We start from the raw sequence: 26,157 nt of genomic DNA, 5'->3' as shown, positions 1-26,157 counted from the left end.
TCTTCTTTGACCCAACAAAAAGAATCAAAGTGTCAACGGATGCATCAAAAGATGGCCTAGGTGCGGTCTTGCTACAAGCAGAGGGTGAAGATTGGAAGCCTGTTGCCTATGCCTCCAGGTCTATGACTGATACTGAGTGTCGATACGCCCAGATTGAAAAGGAATGTCTCGGCTTGGTAGTTGGACTAGAAAAGTTTCATGGCTACATATATGGACTTCCCACCTTCACAGTTGAGACAGACCACAGCCCTTTGGTTGCCATCATAAAAAAGAACCTGAATGAGGTGTCTCCAAGGATTCAACGACTCATGATGAAGCTGCAAAGATATGACTTTGAACTGATCTACACACCAGGCAAATACATAGTGTTAGCAGATGCACTATCCTGACCACCCACAATGAGTCATGTGAGCTCTACTGAAGAAGACGTGGATGTTCATGTGAGTATGGTCACTGCTGCGCTGCCCGTTTCAGACACAAATTCAAAGCAAATAGCAGAAGAAACAGTAAAAGATACAGTATTAAAAACAGTAATAGAGAACATTCATCATGGTTGGCCAAAAGGTTCCTGTCCAAAATATTTTCACATAAGGTCAGAATTGAGTGTCGCAAGTGGACTATTACTAAAACAGAACAGAATAGTCATTCCACAGGCTCTACGTCAAGACATGCTCAAAAGGATTCATGAGGGACACCTGTCGAAGTTTCAACTGTTCAATAAGACTCTGTGAAACAAAGTGATCGTCAAAGGCAGACTTTATTTAATCTACTTGCTAGCAAGGGGAGCTTCACGTAGGCAAAGGCTATCGTGACTTTTCCGAATACATGGACAAAAACACCTCTTTTTATACACAAAGATCAAAACCTTTTATCACATGGTATGGTATTGAGACACAATTAATAACATTAAGAAAGAGATGAGTAAGGAATGTTTAAGGTCAACAAGAAGATGACTAAAGGGTCAGCAGAGCCTCAGTGTCTTAAGATAAGGTTAGTCAATAGATAATCAAAAGTCATGATGCAGGAATACCTTTAGATAAAGTTAATTAATTTTATACAATGGAGACGGTTTGTCTCTCACTTTGGTTCTGGACATTCATACGAATGTTTACAGTACATGTCCTTCGGTTATCATGCTTTTGTTCTACTAGGCTTATCTTGTTTACTGGAACTGCTTAGCCTGCAAGCTACAAAGGAGTCACATCCTCTTCCTTAAACCGCTTCCTAATATGGGCCTGCCCGTTTCCCCTTATGTTATACTGTGTGAAGCCATTTTGGCCTGTTGAAACAGTTCCAGACTCCATTTTAATATAAGAGAGTATGTGTGCTTATTTTATACTAATTTTATGTGGATATATATTTCTATGCTGATGCACTTCTACACACCTCGGAATTGAAAAATGCAAAAGGAGAGCAAGAGACACTGTTTATTGGCCTGGCATAAATAAGGACATTGAGAACATGATAGGCAAATGTGAGACATGTCAGAAACACCAAAACAAACAAGCAAAGGAACCAATGATAGTAGCTGACATACCAACAGCACCATGGCAAAAGGTTGGTATGGACCTTTTTCATTTAAATGGTAAAGACTATCTGTACCCCAGACAACGATGCCCATCGAAGGACGCTACATGCTTCAAATGTAAGAAAAAGGGGCATTTTAGCAAAGTCTGCAGGGGGAATCCGATTTCCAACTCCGTCACCACCTCGTGCATGCCGTGCGGGCCGCCATCTTGGGATCCGCCATCTTTTCCCGACTCAACGGCCGCCCAGGGCCCAACAGTGGCTTCGATCACGGTGGATCAATCCAGGCCACACCCGTTGACAAAATCCATGATGGACATACAGGTAAACGGGAATTTAACGAAATGTTTAATTGACTGTGGGAGTACCGAGAGTTTTATCCACCCTAGCCTGGTACGGCGGCACTCATTAACGGTAACCCCTACACGGAGCAGAATTGCTATGGCTGCTAAGCCCCACACTTCGGACATTTTGGGCTACTGTGTGGTAACACTGACTGTAAAAGGCACGGACTACAAGGATTTTAAACTCCTCGTGATGCCAGAACTCTGTGTTAATGTAATCTTGGGCCTGGACTTCCAGTGCCACCATGAAAGTATCACGCAAGCATATGGCGGGTCCCAGCCACCACTCACAGTCTGTGGCCTATCAACCTTAAAAATCAGTCCGCCCTCTTTATTCGCTAATCTCGCTCCGAACTGTAGGCCCATAGCGACCAAAAGTAGACGGTACAGTCTGGAAGACAGACACTTTATCAAGGCGGAAGTGGACAGACTCCTGCGGGAAGGCATTATTGAATGCAGTACCAGCCCGTGGCGTGCCCAAGTAGTCATAGCTAAAAATAGCGAAAAGAAACGGATGGTAATTGACTACAGCCGGACTGTTAATATTTATACCCAGCTGGACGCCTACCCTTTACCCCGCATATCAGAAATGGTCAACCAGATTGCGCAATACCGAGTCTTCTCAACTATCGACCTCAAATCCGCGTATCACCAGCTCCCCATTAGAACGGAGGACCGCCCATACACCGCCTTCGAGGCGAACGGGCGCCTCTACCATTTTCTCAGAGTGCCCTTCGGGGTAACAAATGGGGTCTCGGTCTTGCAACGTGAGATGGACCGCATGGTTGACGAGAATAAACTACAAGCTACCTACCCCTATCTGGACAATGTCACTATCTGCGGGCACAACCAGCAAGACCACGATCTAAATCTTGCGAGATTTTTAAAAACTGCCCTAAAGTTGAATCTAACCTACAACGAAGACAAATGTGTCTTCAACACAACCCGTCTCTGTATCCTCGGCTGTGTGGTGGAAGATGGGGTAATTGGACCGGACCCTGACCGATTACGCCCCCTAAAGGAACTGCCCCTGCCACACAATCCCAAAGCTTTAAAAAGGTGCCTGGGATTTTTTTCGTATTATGCCCAATGGGTGCCCAATTACTCTGATAAAGCCCGACCCCTCATTAAATCGACGTCCTTCCCACTATCAGCTGAAGCTCAGGAGGCTTTCACCAGTATTAAACAGGACATTGAAAGGGCTGCAGTGTGTGCAGTGGACGAATGCATTCCCTTTCAAGTCAAAAGCGATGCGTCAGACTTTGCCTTAGCTGCGACCCTCAATCAGGCTGGGAGACCTGTGGCCTTCTTCTCCCGAACCCTTCAGGGACCTGAAATCAGGCACTCTTCTGTCGAGAAGGAGGCACAGGCTATAGTGGAGGCAGTGCGGCACTGGAGACACTACCTAGCCGGCAAACGTTTCACCCTGCTCACCGACCAGCGGTCGGTGGCTTTCATGTTTAATAACAAACAAAGGGGGAAAATCAAGAATGACAAAATACTCAGGTGGAGGATCGAACTATTCACGTTCGACTATGATATTATGTACAGGCCGGGAGCCCTTAATGAACCCCCAGACGCCCTATCGTGGGGAATGTGTGCCAGCATTCATACGGACAAATTACAGGGTCTCCACAACGACCTCTGTCACCCAGGGGTCACCCGACTATACCATTTTATAAAGTCCCACAATCTGCCCCACTCCATCGAGGAGGTCAGGGCAATGACCAGAGCCTACCGCATCTGTGCGGAATGCAAGCCTCGTTTCTACAGGTCTGACCGTGCACACCTTATCAAAGCCACACGGCCATTCGAGCGCCTAAGTCTGGACTTCAAGGGACCCCTTCCCTCTGCCGACCGTAACGTATACTTCCTCAATATCATTGATGAATATTCCCGCTTCCCCTTCGCCATTCCTTGCCCAGACATGACCAGTGCCACGGTCATCAAGTGTCTCCGTAATCTATTCTGCATGTTTGGCATGCCGAACTACATACACAGCGATAGGGGGACGTCATTCATGAGTGACGAGCTGCGCCAGTTCTTGCTCTCGAAGGGGATAGCCACTAGCAGAACCACTAGCTACAACCCCCGGGGTAATGGGCAAGTGGAAAGGGAGAATGCTACTGTTTGGAAGGCTGTCACGTTAGCCTTAAAGTCAAAAGGCCTTCCGACCTCCCACTGGCAGGAAGTCCTCCCAGACGTGCTCCACTCCATAAGGTCTCTTTTATGTACTGCCACTAACACTACCCCTCACGAAAAGATGTTCGTTTTCCCCCAGAAATCCACCTCGGGCATATCTCTACCCGCGTGGCTGACGTCTCCGGGGACAGTACTATTGCGGAAGCACGTGAGAGGCCATAAAACGGACCCCCTTATGGAAAAGGTACAGCTCCTCCATGCAAACCCTCAGTATGCCTATATCGAATACTCTGACAGGCAAGAGGACACTGTTTCCATAAAAGACCTCGCTCCCTCGGGGAGCGGAGAGAACGATGGGAGACTACCCGATGAAGACCTACACTACAAAGAGACAGGACGCCCAGAGGTATCAATACCCAACTTTAACCTGGAGGACACTGCAGATAACCTGGAAGACACTGCGGAGGCCCGGACAGCGGAGGAACCAGAATCCACTCCCCTAGAGGCACCCCAACTGGCTTTGCACCGATCACTGAGAACTGCAAAACCTCCTGACAGACTCACTTATACCAACTTTTAAGAAACATCACCCCGATGGACTAAATCTATAGAAGGGGTGAATGCAATGAAATCTGTTTGTCTTGATCCTGTATTCGTTTTGCACTCATGTATATTACCCTCCCCCACTGTGTATAGTTTCACTTCCTCTTTCCCGACTAACCTGGGAGGTTCCAGGTCTTGGCTCTTGGCTCCGCCCCTGACTTCTCTTACATAAAGATCCCAGGATCTGTATGACTCATTCCTGTGAACCAGTCGGTGTGTTGAGATGTTAGCTCTGATCTTAGTGATTAAAAGCCAACTTGTTTAAGTCTATAACTTCTAGTTTTGTGGTTATTGAAGGCCCATCACTATCTAATAGTGATTGACTACTATTCTAACTATCCTGAGATGGCGCTGCTCTCAAGCACCACAGCAAGCAGTGTCATAATGCATGTGAAATCCATCTTCGCCAGACATGGAATTCCCAGGATTGCCGTTAGCGACAATGGTCCGTGCTTCAACTGTAAGGAGTGGCAACAGTTTGCAGCACATTATGACTTTCAGCACATCACATCCAGTCCTTTGTATGCTCAGTCAAATGGTAAGGCAGAGAAAGGTGTTCAAGTTTTCAAGCAGCTACTAAAGAAAGCGACAGAAAGCAAGTCTGATCCTTATCTCGCCCTGCTGAGCTACCGAGCCTCACCTTTAGACGGTGGTTCTTCACCTGCTGAACTACTAATGGGTCGCAAGTTGCGCACCACGCTATCCTGCTTTGCAAAAGAACAGCAAAGTGAGGAACTGAGACAGAGACTTCAACTGTTAAAGCTGAAACAGAAATCATACTAAGACAAGGAATCCAAAACTCTAAAACCATTAACAAGGGATGATGTTGTCAGGATTGAGGATCCAGATGCATGGAACAGGAAAGCTACAGTTCTTGAGGAAGTAGGACAGTGTAGTCATACACTGTTAGAACTGAGGAAGGACAGATTCTCAGGAGGAACCGCTGTTCCCTCCTAAAAACACAAGAGACTATTCAAGAGCAGATTGATGACAATGCCGCAACTGCATCTTGTCATTCGCCGCCAGAACAATCTCATGAAGATACATCAGACTTACCCGTGTTGAGAAGATCCACACGTGAAGTGAAAAAGCCTGATAGACTTAATCTTTGAGTACAATGTAAAGCTTTGAAAATGTATTGACTGTTTTGAAAATGTTTATGTTTATAGAGCACTAACAAAAGTGTTACTGATATTATCTTTATTGTTTTCTTGAAAGTTGATTGATATTGATTTTATTAAACCTCAAAGAAAGGGGGATGTAATGATCAATAACATGTTATTCTATAGTGGACACTAGGTGGAGCCGTAGAGCTGTGTAGAGCTGTATATAGCTGTATGTATATAAGACTACACTACCCAGCTGTATGTATATTAAGACTACATTACCCATGAGGCACTAGGCTACCCACAAGGCAGCAGTCAAGATGGATGCCTCTACAGATACTGTACCTAGTCCACATGTGCTCAATAAAGTGTCTAGCAAAAGCTAGCTGTGTTCATAATAAGAATGTCTATTTATTAATGAACATAATAGAAGGTAGGTGGGCGACTGGGTAGTATGGTACCTAGTCACCTTGCTCACCTAGTGCTTGTTTGATCACCACTGGGTGTTGGAAAGAAATTGACCATATTTCTTTCCTAAAATGGCCTAAGGTTTATCTCTGTGATTTTGCCTTTCCCAGGAGATTGTGTGACTGGTGTGGGGAGTAATGATGCTGATGGTATATGTAAGTTACACCATGCCGGGACCAGCAGATCACTAGCTGTATCACGTGCATTATTGCATTATTTTCATCCCAAGATTATCATATGCAAAGTTTTGCATTGATACCATAATTAGGCCAAACATGAATTGCTGCTTTATGATAGGAATTAGGATACCTGACTCATGACTTATACTTGCTTTCCCCTTTCCCCTCTTCTTTACCCATTGTTCAGTCTTTTAAAACAGTTTACTTATCTCTCAGTTTCAATTCTAATTTAGGATCTACATTGAAAACATTTACCTTTTCTCTTTTCAGATGTTAGCAGACCTAATGTGTATTTCCAATTTTTTTTTGCTTTTATATTAGTTTTCAGCATTGGGAGGGTTTATTTTATTTATATATTTTTTAAATCTGTACATTGATTGCTGCATTGCCATTGTATTTGTGTGGTTGAATTCTCCAGTACTTGAGATGACAGCCACTATACTCTGCTAACGAGAGGTGGAATAATGTTCATCAGTGCTATGATGTGAACTATCGCTTAAGATGTTGAAAAATCATGTTAATCTTTTCCATGTGGAAAATATCTCCCACACACATTAAGCATTGGACATAACAAGGTCTAGATTTCTAGGCAAAAATCTAGGCTGCAGTCTATACTATCCTCCCCTGTTCACCTAACCAGGGAGAATATTCACCGCTTTACTCCCGATCTGATCTCTCTGTCCTCGGCCTATTACATTGTTCCAATAAAGCTCAACGTAAGCTCGAGGAACAGCACCTCATCTTTCGATTAGGCACTTTACAGCCTGCCGTACTCAACATCGAGTTCAACAATTTCAGATAATTATCCCTGCCCCCATTTTTCATGCTGTATGATTTTTGCCACTCCCATTTGCAACATTTTATCTTTTCTGCCTCTTACAAAAGTACAGGATATTCTTTCAATTCCTTCCTCCCCTCCTAACCCCCCCCCCCCTGTCTCTGCACCTGCTTAATATCTGTTACATCTCCAACTTTTTCCAGTTCTGATGAAGGGTCCCAGACCTGAAACGTTAACTCTGTTTCTCTCTCCACGGATGCTGCCTGGCCTGCTGAGTATTTCCAGCATTTTCTGTTATTTCAGATTTCCAGGATCTGGAGTATTTTGCTATCCAATTATATAAGGTGATGAGGGAAGAGAACTATGTAAAGAAACACTAACTTAATTTTTAGTAAATGTCATCACTTATTAAAAACACAAAGACCTGTTCTTTTCATCGAGACACAGATATCTTCCCCCATTTTGAGTTCCCTACAGGAATGGTACAAATAACAACACAGCTTCCTCTCCTGATGCTTACCGTCCACACAACAATATTACCTGCTGAATAAAGACACGTCAGAGATTTTAAAATAACCTGCTGTCACGCATAGTAATACAGTTATGCATTATAATGATACATGAGTACATCTAATGGCACACACATACCATTTGCACATTTCTTGTCTTTAAAGAGCTAAGAATATCCAGAACAGAGCAATGATTAATGAAAGTTTAACTGAACAACTTCTCATGGATCTGAAAGAGAATAATACTAGGCTGCAGGCAAGACTTGCTGATCTGGAGAAGGCAGGAGATATCCACATTGACGAGCGAGGTTGGTTTATTAATTTGCCACTCGTTAATTGGTTGAACACCTGCTGTGGAGACATTTTAGAGTTTATTAAAAAATACGGCCCTATGGGTTATCCCAGATATTCCAGTGAAATGGTAAGTAATGGTAAATAAGTAAATGTCTTTATACCTACTGTGCTGATAAAATTTTTACAGATATTTTACTCATTGGGATGATTTAATATTTAATACTGCCGTTGTTTTGCTATACTGAATTACTGTCATTTCTTCTTCCAGTTCAGTAGGATGTTCATATTTTGTCAAGAATTCAAGTAAAAACATACCTAGCATTCAGAACTTAGGTGAGGAGTAATTAACCACAGAATTGCACAGACAGGCTTATCACTACTGAATGATGTTTGCATGTTATATTTACTTAACTGTTGTACACCTGATGCCATCCATTATTTATTTTCACTGAAAACTGCTGCTTTTTGCTTTGATGGATTTATTCCTTTCTGCTGAAGGTGGATATGGCAATATTAAAGAAGTTGCATTTATATAGCACCTTCCACAACCTCAGGACATCCCAAAGTGCTTCACAGCCAATGAAGTACTTTGGAAGTATAGTCACTGTTGTAATGTAGGAAAATGGGGCAGCTAATTTATGCACAGCAATGTCCCACAAACAACAATGAAATAAATGACCATATAATCTTTTTTATTGATGCTGGTTGAAGTATGAAATGTTGACCACGACAACTCCTTAAATAATGTCGCCGGCTCCTTTACGTTCACCTGAAAGGAGCCTCGGTTTAACGTCGCATCCATAAGACAGCATCTCTGGCAATGCAGCACTCCCTCAGTGTGGCTCTAGAATGTCACCCTAGATTACGTGCCCAAGTCTCTGGAATGGGGCTTCAACCCGCAACATTCTGACTAAGATGGAGTGCTACCACTGAGCCAAGGCTGACAGCTATAACCTATATTCCTTTTTACCTTGCACTATACCAAGATAAACATAAATCTTTGGTGGATTTCAAACAAACTTAGTTAATCAGTTTTAAGGCATCAATACTGTGGGCAGGTTCAATATTGGGCCAGATTGGGTGGCATTATATTAAAAACTGCCATTCTTGCTGTCCTATTTTGCAGGTTATATACGCTAAATTCTATTATTTTTATGGACCTGAGCATTTGTATTAGACTGCATAGATTTATACATCAATGTATTTGGCTCCACACTAACATAATTTTAATATCTTATTGCATCAATGCATATATAGATTCCTTAATTGAATGCAAGACAGATGGGGTGGAAATGAGACTGAAATGTTAATGACACATGCGATGTGCTACAATAAAGGAGCAGGAAATGGCCACCAGGCCTTCAGCATGTGACTCAGAGCCAAATGTCAAACAAGAGCAATAGCAAAGCAGATGGACAGAGTTCGTAAAGTGCTGCTCCTCAATTTTGCATGCAAAGCCTTAAGCCCCGCGAGAACGAGGCACGCAGGGGCTTAAAATATAGGCAGTGTGGGACTCTGCACACAAACCCTGCGCTAATTTAACAGGCATGATTTGGGCAGTGTGTGAGATTCAAAAGCCAAGGTCTGATGATGTGATTCAGACCCCAATGACATTTTAACCTGCAGCAGGGAGGTCAGCACTGGGTTTCCCTGCAAACCCAGAAGAGTGCCAAAAATGTAAGTTGTGGCAGAGCCACCAAGGAACTCTTATATGAATGTATATAATTGCCTTTAAATCTGTATTCTTTCGCTGTATGTAAATAGCGCGGTCTCTAAAGGGTTAAGACCGCACGCGATGACATCATCACGTGGGTCACGTGACGTTCCCAACGGCGGGAAACGTCATGACGTCATGACGTCGGACTGAGGTGCCTCCCCTTCTCAGTCCTCGTGGAGTCAGCATTAAGCAAGCACCAGTTGATTTGTTCTCCTGCGTTTTTGTTTGTTACTTCCACCAGTTTGCATTAAACATCATTTTGGTTAGCTGATTGACTCGCTCTCAGTATTTTCGTCAGGAATTTACCAATTCCTACAGTGGTGACCCCGAATCTTCGCGGACGATCTTCGCGGAGGAAGCGAGACGCAGTGACATGATGGAAGCAAACGCAGTGGCTTTGAAGCTCCTTCAGTTTTGGGAACAACAGGCGGCCTCCTGGTTCGTGCAAGCAGAGGCTCAGTTCGAACTTTGGAACATAGTGCAGGATCAGACCCATTACCTCTACATGGTCTCCGCACTCGACAGCTCCACGGCTTCGAGGATCATCAGCCTGCTGGAAAACCCCCCGGCGGACAGCAAGTACGACACTCTTAAGGCGTGGCTTATCCAAGTATTCAGCCTCACAAAGTCAGAACGCGCACGGCGGTTATTCACGCTGCCCGGGTTAGGCGACTCCAAGCCATCGGAGTTAATGAGCCAGATGCTCACACTCCTTGGTTCAGAACCGCAATGTTTCCTCTTTCGGGAATTGTTCCTGAGCCAATTGCCCGAGCAGGTGCAAGCGGCCCTCGCGAGGTCGGACACTGCAGATTGTGTGGCACTGGCCGCCGAGGCCGACACAATTTACGCTGTCATGCAACAATACTGCGCCACCACGAGGCATCCCGCCCAGAAGGGCCCCGCCCTGACGCCTCCACCATCCGGTTGGTGTTATTACCACGCCCGTTTCAGCCCGAAGGCCAGATGCTGCCGCCCTCCCTGCGGGTTCAAGCCTAAAGCAACGAAGAAACACCAGCACCAACAGCGCGACGGGAAGACCGAACCTGAAGTAGGCCCCACGGCCGCGATGGCGATTGGCGATTCCAGGAAGCTATTATATATCACCGATTCCATCTCAGGCCGGTGGTTCTTATGCGACACAGGAGCGCAGTGTACTATCCTTCCCGCCTCGATCCTCGACATCCGGGCTGGGAGGCGCGGTTGTCCCCTCCAAGCTGCCAACAGCGGTGCTATTCGTACATTCGGGAAACGGCGGGCCCAGGTGTGTTTCGGCGGTCAGCTCTTCCAATGGGAGTTCATCACTGCCAAAATTTCGCAAGTGATCCTCGGTGCCGATTTTTTATGCGCCAACAGCTTGTCGGTCGATTTAAAAAATCGTCGGCTGATCAACGCCGCCACGTCCAACTCCATCCCATGCTTTCGAGGTTCAGTCATGTCGCACACGGTCTCCTGCGCTTCGCCAACACCCAACGAATTCACCCGCCTTCTCGGTGAATTTCCAGAGTTAACCAGGCCCACCTTTTCTGCCACGACCGCCAAGCATAGGGTGGAGCACCACATTACAACGACCGGCTCCCCAGTCTATGCACGGGCTCGGTGACTAGAATCCAGCAAACTCGCAGCCGCTAAGGCGGAGTTCACCGCAATGGAGCGGTTGGGGATTATTCGCCGGTCAAATAGTCCCTGGTCCTCACCGCTCCATATCGTCCCTAAACCCGGCGGCGGATGGCGGCCCTGCAGTGACTACCGACGGCTTAATGATGTCACAACTCCGGATAGGTACCCCATACCACACATCCAGGATTTCTCCGTGCATTTGGCAGGGAATTCGATCTTTTCCAAGGTTGACCTCGTCCGTGGGTACCATCAAGTGCCTGTACACCCCCAGGACATTCCAAAGACGGCGGTTATTACCCCCTTTGGCCTATTTGAGTTCCTCCGAATGCCATTTGGGCTCAAAAATGCGGCACAGGCGTTCCAGCGCCTTATGGATTCGGTGCTGCGGGACTTTAAGTTTTTATTTGTGTACCTCGATGATATCCTGATCGCCAGCGCCACTAAAGAAGAACACCTCAGTCATCTGCGCACCCTCTTTCGTCGCCTCCATCAGCATGGCCTGATAATCAACCCGGCCAAATGCCAGTTCGGGCTGCAGCAGATGGACTTTTTGGGCCACCGCATCACTTCGGAGGGGGCACTGCCACTCCAGTCAAAGGTGGAGATGATCGCAGCATTTCCGCGGCCACAGTCCGTCAAGGCCCTCCAGGAGTTCCTGGGTATTTACCATCGTTTTGTTCCCAGGGCCGCGCAACTGATGCAACCGCTCTATGAGGCCCTCAGAGGAAAACCGGGAAAGGAACCTGTGGTTTGGACGCCTGAGATGGATTGCGCCTTCAGAGACACAAAGGCCGCTCTCGCAAACGCAAAGATGTTGGCACACCCACTGCCTGGAGCCACCATCGCTCTTACGGCCGACGCTTCTGATTACGCCATCGGAGCCGTGCAGGAGCAGTGGGTCAACGGCACATGGCAGCCACTGGCGTTTTTTAGTCGCCAACTGCGCACTGGCATTTTTTAGTCGCCAACTGCGCAGTAATGAGCGCAAGTACAGCACGTTCGACAGGGAGTTGTTGGCGCTGTTTCTGGCTATCCGCCATTTTTGTTTTCTTTTGGAAGGGCGCCACTTCACCGCGTTTGTGGACCACAAACCACTGACTTTTGCTATGGCCAAGACTACCGAACTGTGGTCGGCTCGGCAGCAGCAACAACTCACCTTTATTTCAGAGTTTACCACCGACATCCGTCACGTGGCTGGCAAGGACAACGTGGTGGCCGATTGCCTCTCGCGGGCGTCCGTCCAGGCCGTCCAGCTGGGAATAGATTATTCACACATGGCTGCCGACCAAGCAGCCGACCCGGAAACTCAGGCATTTCGTACCGACTCCTCCTGCCTCCAGCCAACAGATGTGCATTTCCACGCGGCGGGTACCTCCTTGCTCTGCGACATCTCCTTGGGGGATCCCTGCCCGATCGTTCCGGTTTCCTGGCGTCGGAAAGTCTTTGACGCCATACACGGACTTTCACATCCCGGTGTGAAGGCGTCTCAAAAGTTACTGGCATCCAAATTCGTCTGGAGAGGGATACGCAAGGATGTCCGCGACTGGGCGAACACCTGCGTCGTTTGCCAAAGAGCCAAAGTGCAACGTCATGTTAAAGCCCCCTTGGCCACCTTTGAAGTACCGGAACGTCGTTTCGACCACGTCAACGTCGACCTCGTTGGGCCACTTCCACCGTCACAAGGTTTCACTCACCTCCTGACCATGGTTGACCGCACCACAAGATGGCCAGAGGCGGTTTCTCTGACGTCCACTACCTCCGCGGATGTCGCCAGGGCTTTTATTTCCTCATGGGTGGCACGGTTTGGCGTCCCATCAGATATTTCATCTGACCGCGGTCCACAATTCTCGTCCGAACTTTGGAACGCTGTAGCCTTAGGTTTGGGCACCAAGCTCCATCGCACCACGGCCTACCACCCGCAGGCCAACGGGTTATGTGAGCGCTTTCATCGGTCGTTGAAGGCGTCGCTGAGAGCCAGCCTCCAGGGTATTGCATGGCTGCCATGGGTTTTGCTTGGTTTGCGTACAGCACCAAAGGAAGACCTGCAGTCATCTGCCGTGGAACTGGCATACGGCCAGCCACTCCGGGTGCCAGGCGAGTTCCTGCCGTCACCAACGAAGCCGTGGTCCGCAGCCGACCAACTGGAAGCTCACCGGGAAGCAGCCCAAGTGTTCCAGCCAATTCCAACGTCACATCACGGTTTTCCAGCCTCCCACATCCCAATGGAGCTAATGCGGGCCAAGTTCGTTTTTGTCCGTCACGATGCCCATCGCAGTCCGCTCAGGCCTCCTTATACGGGCCCTTTCCGAGTATTGCAGGCGGGTGCCAAGAGCTTTTTGGTTGCCATCGGTGGCAAGCCCGACCACATTTCAATCGACCGCCTCAAACCTGCGCACCTTGACCTCGAACAGCCAGTCGAAACTGCACAGCCACCGCGTCGTGGTCGACTGCCCGCTGCTACCACGCCTGACCGGATCGCTCCACCCACCTGTTCATCAACTGCCCAGCAAATTCCTCTCCGGGAATATAGGAGTCGTTCGAACAGGCTTGTCCGACCTCCTCTTCGATTGACTTTTGTTATTAAAGACAACTCTGGGGGGGCGCATGTGGCAGAGCCACCAAGGAACTCTTATACGAATGTAAATAATTGCCTTTAAATCTGTATTCTTTCGCTGTATGTAAATAGCACGGTCTCTAAAGGGTTAAGACCGAACGCGATGACGTCATCACGTGGGTCACGTGACGTTCCCAACGGCGGGAAATGTGATGACGTCATGACGTCGGACTGAGGGGCCTCCCCTTCTCAGTCCTCGTGGAGCCAGCATTAAGCAAGCACCTGTTGATTTGTTCTCCTGCGTTTTTGTTTGTTACTTCCACCAGTTTGCATTAAACATCGTTTTGGTTAGCTGATTGACTCGCTCTCAGTATTTTCGTCAGGAATTTACCAATTCCTACAAGTTAATGTTATATTTTCAAGCTTTCCTTATGGGCCAGGAGAAGCAGGGTCCCACAAGGAATTCTTAGTATGCCCTGCCCCGGGCTTCCCGCAATTGCCTCGGACCCTCCGCACCCCCCCCCACCAGACTTATCTTTGCTGGGGGCCGGTCCCCCGGAACCCCAATGGCGGCCTCCTGCCGAACTGGCCCGCAGGCGCCATGTCATTGATGCCGGGTTCGGGTGGGAGTTGGGCCACTTATTGAAATGATGGCAGCTGAGGGGCCCAGAGGGTTGGGGGAAGGGAGAATAAAAGGCCCAAAGATTCAGGCCGGGACTCCAGGAGGTTTGGAAAGGAAAACACAGTGGTGGTTCATTGCGAGGATAAGGAGATACGAGCGTGAGATATTATCCAGGCTGTGTATGAAGACTGCAGTGAGGGAAGCTGCATTGCCTGTTGACCAAAGCCGAATGTTGGGTTCGAGGTGACAGTCAGTGGTCGAGAGGAGGTGGAAAGACTTTTACTAAGTTTGAAGGTTGGAGATAAGTTCTTGGATGTATCTCTGCTATATTCGGAAGAGATGGTGGTCTCATTCTTAAACCTGACGGTTTATATTGAGGACGATGTGCTAATAAAAAAGTTGGAGTTGTGGGACATATATTTTTTAGTGACCACTCGGCTTTGGTTCTTAGAATTAGGAACAGCAGAGTTAAGAGTGGTTCAGGGGTATGGATTTTAAACAACCAATACCTGAAAGAAATTGCTTATAAAGAAGGAATTTTAAATAGAATAAAGAATGATTGGAAAGAACCTTTATTCTTAAAAGAAAGAAGAGTTTGGTGGGACAATTTCAAATATGAGGTAATATTTTTTTCAGTACATTATGGGAAAGAAAGAGAGGTAGCTAACCAGTGTCAAGAAGAGAATATAAACAGAAGGTTTATGAACATCTGTAAAGCAGTTGATGGAGGGGATAAGGGAGCAGAGACCAAGTAGGTGGTTTTAAAGGAAGAGTGGGAATTATTGCAAGCTGAAAAATGCAATTCTCCATGCAAAGGCTAAAGGTGCGTTGTAGGAAGAAAGATGCACTAGATATTTTCTACAGCAAGAGAAGCTGCGACAGAGATTATCATTAATTGGAGAGTTGAAGGTTGGGGAGAAGATCATTAATGAAAGTGGTGAGATTTTGGAGATGGCTAGTAGCTTTTATCAAGAGAAACAAAAGGCATTTCCAAATTGGTGATGGAGAAGGTTAGTGCTTTTATTGAAGAGGGGTAAAGAGGGATGAGAGAAGCATATAAGAAATAAGAGCAGGAGTAGGCCAATCGGCCCCTCGAGCCTGCTCCGCCATTCAATAAGATCATGGCTGATCTGATCCTAACCTCAAATCTTCTATCACTCTCCATTCCACCCGAACCCATGTGATCTCCCGGGAGAGGCAAAAAAACAGATAAAAAACCCAATGGCCAATTTGGGAGAAAAAATCTGGGAAATTCCTCTCCGACCCATCTAGGCGATCGAAACTCTTCCAGGAGATCACTCTGTCCCTATATTTTCTACAGTACTTACCTTCTGTAAAGGCAATCTCCACCCCAGCCAGGAACAGGAATAAAACCATCTCCTGAAATCTAACACAGAATTAGAACACAAGAAGTAGGAGCAGAACCAGGCTACACGGCCCCTGGGCCCGCTCCACTATGTGACAAAGAAGTAGGAATAGCGGAACTAAAAGTAGCAATAAGTGGAATGAAGGCGGGAAAAGCCCAGGGTCCAACGGACTAAGTGCAGAATTTTATAAATAATTTTTAGAGATTTTAAGTCCATTTCTCTTTGAGGTTTTTAAGGAGATTAAAATTGAGGGAAGCCTGGCCCCAGCTATGAGGAGAGGTATCATAAGCTTAGTTTATAAAACTAAAGGGGAAAGAATTGAAGGCCCATCGCATTATTAAATGTGGATTATAAGATCTTGGCGAGGGTTATGGCAAATTGTATGAAGCAGATGATGCCACAGATAGTTTTGCCCTATCAGTCCTATGGAGTCATAGGCTGGGACATCGCAGACTCTGTGCTCTCAATCCAAGATGCAATAGAGCTCATGGAAGAGAATGGGAGGGAGGCCTATGTGTTATAGATAGATCAAGAGAAAGCCCTTGATAGGGTTTCTCATGAGTTTTTATTGATGGTTTTGGAAGCATTTGGTTTCGGCAAAAATTTCACTGAGTGGATAAGGATTTTTTATTCAAACATATTTAGCTGTATTAAATGTAATTACTTTTATCCAAGTATTTTCCAATAGAGAGGTCAGTGAGACAGGGTTGTCCCCTGTCCCCAATGCTGCTACATTGGTAGCAGAACCAATAGGTTACATGATGCAGAAAGAAAAAGGCGTAGTCGGGATTGCGGTTCCCAGTTCCAGGCGGGTGTCTGTGATACACCAATATGCAGATGACACAACCTTAATGTTGAGAGATGGAGAGTCAGTGAGGAAAGCTATGGGAGTAGTGAAGGAGTACTGTAGAGCTTCAGGAGCCAGAATGCATTATAGTAAGTCCCAATGCCTGGTTGCAGGAAGGGGTAAGGGGAGTGGTTGGAGGAAAGCCCCTTTAAGGTGGTGGAGGTTTTGGAAGTTCTGGGCGTGCATATGAGGTGCAAGAAGGATAGAGATGAAGTGGATCGATTAAATGTGGAACTGAAGGTTATGAAAATTAAAAAGATTTTGGGAAGATGGAGAAAAATGGTAGTCGAAAGTGCAAGGAAGAGCGACAGTGGTGTCCGCTCTCCTGCTATCTAAACTATGGTACTTATTGATGCTGGAGGATATTCCTGAGTGGGTGGAAAAGTCCATCTGAGAGGCTTGTGTGAGGTTTTTATGGGAAGTGAAACCAGCCTAGGTTGCTTACAATACTATTATTGGACAGAGAAATTAGGGAGGACTCAATTTCTCAGATATTGATTTGAAGAAAAAATTCTTTAGAATCAAATGGGTGAAGAGATTTCTTCAGAAGTCAAATACAAGTTTTTGGAAGAGTTGTTTTGAGCATTTTTTTAAATGAAGTGGGATAGGAGGATATTTTATATGGAATACAATACAGTAGTATGTTTTTGAAATCGATTAAACCTCTCCCTAGGTTTTATAAGTGGGTTATAGAGACTGGGGCCCAATTTTTAAAAAGTGTGCAGTTTATGCCCAAGGGTGCTGAGGAATTTTTGAACAGATGGGTCAACATTGAAGGAGAGGTATTATTTAATCAAGCTTTTATAAAAGCTGGTATTATATATGTGAAAGATGTATTATATGAGGGGATTCCAGGTTGGTTGCCAGAAGCGGTAGTGAGAGATATGGTTTGGGAGGAGGATCAGGAGGAGGAGGAAAAAGCAATTATAATCATGTATGAGAAGATTGTAAGAGCAATGTCACAGGATTGGATGGAAGAAATAAATGCGGAAATCTCCAAAGGAAGTAAAATGCGTCCCGCTTTTCCAAGCTTTCTGCTGGAGAAAGGGGAGTTGGTCCAATTTGACAACTGTAATACTCGAGATTTCTATGAGGTATTTAGAGAATGGAGATTCAAGACACCTGCTGGTCAGGAGTTTTGACAAAGTATATACCCACAGCTGGACTTCAACAGGATTTGGAAGGGAGTGTGGGCGAATTTTAAGTGTCCAGAGTGGATTGAACTAGATTTCAAATTGGCTCATAACTGGATTTTTACCATGATGGTCTTATGTAAGATTGGGCGAGAGGAGGTGGCAACTTGCCCAGTGTGTGGGACATGGGATGAGACTCCCATTTACTGGTGTTATGCCCGCAGTTAAATAATTTTAAGCACTATGTTCAACAGTTGTGTGAGGTTTTTTTGCTGGGTGGGGACCGAAGAGTGAAAATGTGAATCCCGTGGGACTCAGTTTTGAGATGGGGATTGCAGGAGAGTCTGCCCGAATCTAGCAGAGCGGCAACTAATTTAATGTTCCATTTGGTTAGATTTGTGCTTGTGCAAAGAAGGAATGCTCTGTTTTATAAGGGGAGGAGAATAAACCTAAAGGAGTATTTTAAATATAAGTTAAAAGATCATTAAAAGGCTCTGTGGATGTTTTATTCAGAAAGGTATTTAAAGATAGCATTTTATGATCAATTTTTAAAGTACAATAGATTAATATATGTTACGGGAGACAAATTAAACTTTTATTTTTGATACTATGTGGTGGAGGAATGACTGCAGAGTGGCAGAATGGATTTGTATGACACAACGGAATGATCACAATGTTGTAAATGTTTTTAATGTTGAATAAATCCATTAAAAAAAAGTTGGTAGCACTCTCGCCTCTGAGTCAGAAGTTCGTGGGTTCAAGTGCCACTCCAGAGACTTGAGCACAAAAATCTAGGCTAACACTCCAGTGCAGTACTGAGGGAGTGCTGCACTGTCGGAGGTATCGTTTTTCAGATGAGATGTTAAACCCAGGCCCCGTCTGCTCTCTCAGGTGGATGTAAAAGATCCCGTGGCACTATTTCGAAGAAGAGCAGGGGAGTTATCCACGGTGTCCTGGCCAATATTTATCCCTCAACCAACATCACTAAAAACAGTTTATCTGGCCATAATCACGTTGCTCTTTGTGGGAGCTTGCTGTGTGCAAATTGGCTGCCACGTTTTCCTCCATTACAACAGTGACTACACTTCAAAACAGTATTTCATTGGCTGTAAAGCACTTTGGGATGTTTGGTGGTGCTATATAAATGCAAGTCTTTCTTTTTTCTTTATAGCCAGATATGGAATACAGCTCTCTTCACTTTGCCCCAATAGCTGGGGTAACAATTCCTTGGGCTGCTAGGCGTAGTGCAACATAAATACATTTGTGAAGATTACCTTTGTTCTGTATTGCTAGTGAAATTGTCCCACATGGTCGTTTCCTTTAGAACATGTTTTGAACTTTGCTAGATTGAACAGAGGAAATCTTCATGAATACATTTACAAAGTGTTTCAGGTGATGTCTTACTCCCATGTACCTTAGGCCTAATCTGGAAAAAAATACTTTCTACAATGAATTTTTCCACTTCCCAAACCAGCTAAGTCATTATTACAATTCCTCTGTATTTCTGGGAGCAACACCATAAAGATTTTGACTATCTTAAATTCACTAAATGATCACTTATGAAAACCTAATTGCTTTATTTAATTTTTAACATGCTAATTTAATAACTCCAATCCTTTGCAGATTTATTGGTACATTTATGGTAAGTTATAAATGTTTTAACATTCAGCCTGTGATGCTTATCTTAATATGAGACTCATTACAGAAAAAATAACGTAAATTTCATTCAACATAGAGGTACTTAAAAGACTAATTGTGGATAATGAACGACAATTGAAAGAGATGCAGAAATCATGGCAACAGAAACTAGAAGAAGCAAGGAGGGAATGGGAACAGCAATATAGCAGTATTACAAAGGTAATGTTTTATGTATTTAACATCCTACTATCCATTATGCAGATATTTTAAGCAAATATAATGGGCAATTCACTACAGCACTGTTACACTAGGATTCTAAAAACAGGACTGTACTGTCCTGTTTAGATGCATCAACAGTTACAGAGTTCCATATTTTTTCCCTTGGAGGTTTAAAGTCCATTTCCTACCTTTCGATCCTTTATTTGTGTATTATTTTCAAAAGAGCACATCTGTAAGAATTTCTAACTTGTGAATTGAAACAGAATTGATCTGTTTAAAAAACTTTAAAGATGAAATAAATTTCAAATCTGTTTCATAGAAGCACATACAGTACATACTTGAGCATACGATATTCTGGTTGTGAAAAGGCAAACGTTGACAATGCAATTAAAAACACTAAGTGCTAATAATTGACATTTAAATGGCAATGAGATTTGTCATTTAATACAAAAACAAATCAGAGAATAAAACTGTAACCAATCATTTTTATTTTTAGGAAGAGGAAATGATGGCAGAGTTTCCCTATTTATTGAATGTTAATGAAGACCCCCAATTGTCTGGGGTGGTTCGGCACTTTATTCATAATGGTAGGTGAAAGCTTTGAGAAAGTCTCTGTTATGTAGGACTAATGGTGCAAGAGTAACATAGAAACATAGAAACATAGAAGATAGGAGCAGGAGTAGGCCATTCAGCCCCTCGAGCCTGCTCTGCCATTCAATGAGATCATGGCTGATCATTCAAACTCAGTACCCTGTCCTTGCCTTCTCCCCATATCCCTTGATCCCTTTAGCCTTAAGAAATATATCTAACTCCTTCTTGAATATATTTAATGAATTGGCCTCCACTGCCTTCTGTGGTAGAGAATTCCACAGGTTCACCAATATCTGGGTGAAGAAATTCCTCCTCATCTCTGTCCTAAATGGCTTACCCCTTATCCTTAGACTGTGACCCCTGGTTCTGGACTCCCCCGCCATCGGGAACATCCTTCCTGCATCTAGTCTGTCTAGTCCTGTTAGAATTTTATAAGTTTCAATGAGATCCCCTCTCATTCTTCTAAACTCCAGCGAGTATAAGCCCAATCGACCCAATCTCTCCTCATATGTCATTCCTGCCATCCCAGGTATCAGTCTGGTGAATCTTCACTGATCAGTTTTCAAGCCTTTTAATCTTCTTATGCATTTATATTGTATTGCTGCCGTGACAAAAAACAAGCTTGTTACAGTGTGAAAGGACCTGATCTGTTTCATTTGAGTGCTGAAGTATTTAGTGCTGTTTTGAAACACTCACGACTAATTCATGCTTGAAAGAGTTAAAAGAAAGAGAACAGAATTGCATTTAATTTAACCTTATACAGTACTCAGTATTCAGGAAGATTTCTGCATGTATTCCCTGTGGCTGATATCGCTGACTGAAGTCCCAACACTCATTTGCAAATGAATAAACTGACTTCTGCTGTGCGCCAAGCAGGAACCTAGAATGATCCAGTGTTCTATAATTACAACTACTGAATGGTGAAACCAGAAATTTATTTTAATATTTCAGGCATTTCTGCAATTGGACGAACCACTGGTTTGGAGCAGGACATTGTTTTGAAAGGACTGGGGTAAGTGAAAACTAGGGATTGAATTATCTTCCGTTGCTCACGTGTAACAAGGATAATTGAAGTTTGGAACAGTTCAAAAGTCTATTGAAAGACTCTGATGGTTAGATTTTAACTTGCGGAGCGTACTGGCCATCCGTCTGTTCTGCCGGTGAAGAAGCAGCCTCCATTTTGAAGGCCGCACCTCATTTGAATCTGAATGACAAGCTGTGGAAGCCAAATTGGTGTCCGGAGGTGGCTCGCCTGTTTTGGACCACAGGAATGTCGGCCGGCTGGGCTGCTAGTGGCAACTGAAGGTAGGTCCTGGGAAGGGGGAAGATGATGCCGAGTGTGTGAGCCCAGGCCGTTTCCCGAGTGTGAAAAGTGTGGAGTGATACATTTTGGGAGGAAGAATGAGGAGAGGAAATATGTACCAAAGGGTACAATTCTGAAGGCGGTACAGAAACAGAGAGACCTGGGGGTATATGTGCACAAATCGTTGAAGGTGGTAGGGCAGGTTGAGAAAGTGGTTAAAAAAGCATATGGGATCCTGGGCTTCATAAATAGAGGCATAGGGCTGGATTTTGTCAATAGGGATGTGATGGAGGTGGGGCTCCCAATTTTGGGGTTGTAGTCCCGCCTCCATCGATTTGTGGCCAACCCACACGATTTTCCCTTGATTGACCTTGTTGAGCCCACCTAGTGGGCTCAGCAGGCCAATTAAGGGATACCCGGTTACAGGTGACATCAGGGATTGACATTTCATCTGTCAAGAGCTTTTGACAGATGAAATATCAGCGTTTGACAGCTCTGTGAAGCTGTCAAACACTGACAATCTGACTTCTAACTTGAGTCCTTCTCCACAGACTCAGTTAGAAATCTCTCCAAAACAGAAAGCAGAATGCTGCAACTTTTGATAGCTCGCGGCCATTCTGCTTTCTGTGCCGGTGCGATGAGGGACTCCCGAGACCTGAAGGAAGGAAGCCTGCATTAGTAAGTAAAGGTAAGTAAAACTTATTTAAACACTTTACACACACCAAACACACTTACCTCTGCACTCATGCACCCATCACTCACCTGAACACCGGACATCTCGAACCCTCCAAGCCCTTCAGTCCGACGGTCCGCCTCGCTAACTTGTCATGGTTTGGAGCTGTCGGGCAGCCCACACGTCAGGGCTAAAAATAGGGATTAGGCCAAAAACTGCCTGTTAACTACCTGTTAACAGGCAGTTAATTGGCACTAATCCCCTTCCCGCCTTGGGGAGGCGGCTCCCAGCACAGGTCAGGTACCCACCTCCTGGGAAACGGGCATGAAGGCGGGTTGGGGGCGGGAAGGGTTCGTGCCCCCCGATTCTGCAATTTTCCCCCCACTCCCGCCTCCAAACCCGCCTCCACTGGGCTTGGAAATTCGAGCCCATAGAGTACAAAAGCAAAGAAGTTATGATGAACCTTTATAAAACACTGGTTGGGCCTCAACTGGAGTATTGTATCCAATTCTGGGCACCGCACTTTAGGAAGGATGTGAAGGTCTTAGAGAGGGTGCAGAAAAGATTTACAAGAATGGTTCTAGGGATAAGGGACTTCAGTTACTTGGATAGACTGGAAAGGCTGGGGTTGTTCTCCTTAGGGCAGAGATCTGATAGAGGTGTTCAAAATCATGAGGGATCTAGACAAAGTAGATGGAGAGAAACTGTTCCCATTGGCAGAAGGGTCAAGAAGCAAAGGACACAAATTTAAGGTGATTAGCAGAAGGCGACCAAAGGCGACATGAGGAAAAACTTTTTAACGCAGCGAGTGGCTAAGATCTGGAATGCACTGCCTGAAAGGGTGGTGGAGGCAGATTCAATCGTGGCTTTCAAAAGGGAATTGGATAAATACCTGAAGGAAAGAATTTGCAGGGCTATGGGGAAAGGGCAGGTGAGTGGGACTAGCTGAAGTGCTCTTGCAGACAGTGGCACGGGCTCGACGGGCGAATGGCTTCCTTCTGTGCTGTAACCATTCTATGATTCTATGATTTAATGTAGTAAACAGTATTAAAATTAGACATTTGAAGTGTGCTGAGCTCAGATTGGGTTTGCGTTACACTTCATACTTTGCACTTGTAGGATTCTGGATAAGCATGCAGTGCTTACTGCTTGTGACCACAAAGTGGTACTTGAGCCCCTAAGCAAGGCCAGGGTTATAGCCAATGGAGTACCTCTTCTAACAAAATATCAGCTGCGGCATCTGGTAAGCATAACGAGCATATGTCCACTTGCATGAATTTACATCTGTAATATGTATTTGTACAACTTTACTGACATAACTTTACTACATAAGGTAAAGTTGAGACAAAGCTGATTTTTACCATGTCTATCTGCAACTTTGGTGGGCCGGGAGCTTTGTGCTGCAATAAAGAAAGATTTTGGCCGCGATTTTATCGGCACTGAGGGTGGGTTTGGAGGCGGATCAAGGGTTAAAATCGTTTTGATTGATGGCAGGTTCCGATCCCACTGTCAAGCCTCCTCCAAACAATTTTCCCAAGTGTCGGGTCCCTGATTTGCACATGGACCTGACACCTAGTGGTGGGAAGAGGATTAAAGCCACTTACCTGTCTGTTAACAGGTAGTTGATAGTAGTTAACAGACTATTTTTCAATTTTGCCGCTTTTGCCTCGGGGTTCCCGGCATCCGGACGCCACGCCAGGCAAGTGTGGCATGTTGTGAGTCTGCTGTAATGTTTCTGCATTGATGACAGCTGCAGAAGTGGTGTGAAGGATCCAATGGTGCACTGCTGAGTTTCAGAGGTAAGAAAATGTTGGGGAAATCATTTTTAATGCATTTACACTTTTCTGTAGGTAACAAGTTTTGAAATCCATGTCCAGTGCCACCTCATTGGGAGAACCTCTCTCACCAGTGACAGATCGCTTCTGTAACCTCACCTGCAGCTGCCATCTGCTCTAGCCTATGGAGGGAGACATTGAAGAGCCTGGGTGCAAGAGCTCACCTTTTTACAGTGCTTGTCAGTGTTTGCAGCACCTCTGCTGTCAAACACTGAGAAATCAGCTGTCAAAGAAAAATTATGCATGGTCCCTTTAAGAAAACTGGCAGGTGACACGTCATCAAATGACGTCATCTGACTGGCTTCCTCTTAATTGACCGGCAAGCCCGCAGAGCGGGCTTAACAAAGTCAATCAATGTAAAATCACGTCCGTGGGCCGGATGCAGTTGGGGGCGGGACTGGAACCCAGAAACCAGCTGACCCGCTCCCAACCCGCATCCAATGACAAAATTGCGGCCTTTATATTTATATAGCGCCTTTCACGACATCCCAAAGCTCTTTACAGTCAGTGAAGTACTTTTTGAAGTGTAGTCACTATTGTAACGTAGGAAATGCAGCAGCCAATTTACACACAGCAAGCTCCCACAAACAGCAATGTGATAATGACCAGATAATCTGTTTTTGTGATGTTGATTGAGGGATAAATGTTGGCCAGAACACTGGGGATAACTCCCCTACTTTTATTTGAAATAGTGCCATGGGATCTTTTTCATCCACCTAACGGAGCAGACGTAACATGGTTACATCCTTGATTTAACATCGCATCTGAAAGACGGCACCTCCAACAGTGCAGCATTCCCTCAGTATTGCACTGGAGTGTCAGCCTAGGTTATTGTGCTCAAGTCGCTGGAGTGGGACTTGAATCCACAACCTTCTGACTCAGAGTGCTACCCACTGAGCCACAGCGGGACATGTTGCTTGTGCAGTCTTGGGCACTTCAACACTAGACTAGACACAGTTACAGTGATGACTGGCATTAACTGTAATTGTAAGAATGCTGAATGGTACTTGGTCAATTCAAAGCTCAGATAAAATTGGCAACCATTCATCAAAATAAAGTCACCTAAAATTTTAGCTTCAATCTTCATTGAATTATTTTATAATAACTTTTTACTAATCTCACAGACATGGAATGCTGAGCTAACACTTTATGAAAGATTTCTAAATTTTCAAATATACAGAGTGTATCATGCTTGATATTTAAAAAATATATAGTTACACAATAAATCGGAAATAAATTTCATGAAGATCGCAAAGTCCTACACTGTGCTATGGGTGTACAGTTACTTATGACAGTGACAACTGTTTTCTCCCTTGGCAGGACAGAGTTATAATCGGATCCAGTTCATTCTACTTGTATGTGGGTTTCCCACATGAACGAAGTGCCAAAGATAAAATACATAAATACAATTATGAATTTTTTGCTTCTGAACTGGCATCTATCGAAGGATTTGGACAGGTGAATCTAGGTATGTTCCATTTTAAGTCTAACAGTGAATTAACATTTTCCATATATATATGTACATATTTTGCTAGTGCTTAAGGGCAGAAGCAAAAGTTACAATTACATCTGTACAATCCTGTTCTTCATCATGACAAGCAAAACCAAAAATAATAACAATCTACAGGTTCATTTGTTTTATCGCAGTCAAAAAAATCCAGTTCTTTATTTCCATCTTAGCTTCCTTATTTCTTTACATAAGATTCATCCAAAAGTATCTTCAAGCAGCATCTAGTTATTTATCAAGTGAGGTGTCTGACTACTGCAGGTGAGCGATTGAAATGGCAAGTGCTATCTGTGGAAGAACGCAGGTGCCGACTTCTGATGTCACTATAAATTGCGGAAAGATTACAAGCTTCCACTTCACGGTCTGTGGTTACAGGCGCCAATGCAAATGGTGGCTGACACTTGAATCTGCCAACTAGGGAAGATTGCCCCGACACCGCTGACTGGCCCGTCTCTCAGTAAGTGCACTTCCTGTCAGATGAGTCGCGGAACAGACTAGTGTCAGCTATCTTGGAAGATTCCACGGCCCGTGCACTTGCCTTTCCAGCTGCAACATGTATTCGTGGAGGTAAGCAGCCATGACAG

The 26,157-nt window shown here is 44.9% G+C and overlaps 1 protein-coding gene across 1 annotated transcript in view; it reads left to right on the top strand.

Annotated features, from left to right (window-relative positions):
* LOC147109293 (kinesin-like protein KIF28) overlaps positions 1 to 26,157 on the top strand; it is a 107,109-nt gene that overhangs the window by 37,818 nt on the left and 43,134 nt on the right. Inside the window, exons 11-16 of the mRNA XM_086004183.1 lie at positions 7,822 to 7,964; positions 19,543 to 19,664; positions 20,161 to 20,251; positions 21,207 to 21,267; positions 23,351 to 23,474; positions 25,387 to 25,534. Of these exons, the coding sequence (XP_085860309.1) occupies positions 7,822 to 7,964; positions 19,543 to 19,664; positions 20,161 to 20,251; positions 21,207 to 21,267; positions 23,351 to 23,474; positions 25,387 to 25,534 (689 nt within the window). The remainder of the gene's footprint in view (positions 1 to 7,821; positions 7,965 to 19,542; positions 19,665 to 20,160; positions 20,252 to 21,206; positions 21,268 to 23,350; positions 23,475 to 25,386; positions 25,535 to 26,157) is intronic.

This window comes from Somniosus microcephalus, chromosome 12 (genome assembly GCF_052327205.1).
Source record: "Somniosus microcephalus isolate GS21.2 chromosome 12, FLI_Smic_1.0, whole genome shotgun sequence".
NCBI classification, from domain to species: domain Eukaryota; kingdom Metazoa; phylum Chordata; class Chondrichthyes; order Squaliformes; family Somniosidae; genus Somniosus; species Somniosus microcephalus.
Note: the sequence above shows the minus strand (reverse complement) of the source record. Positions and strands in the feature narration are given on the sequence as shown.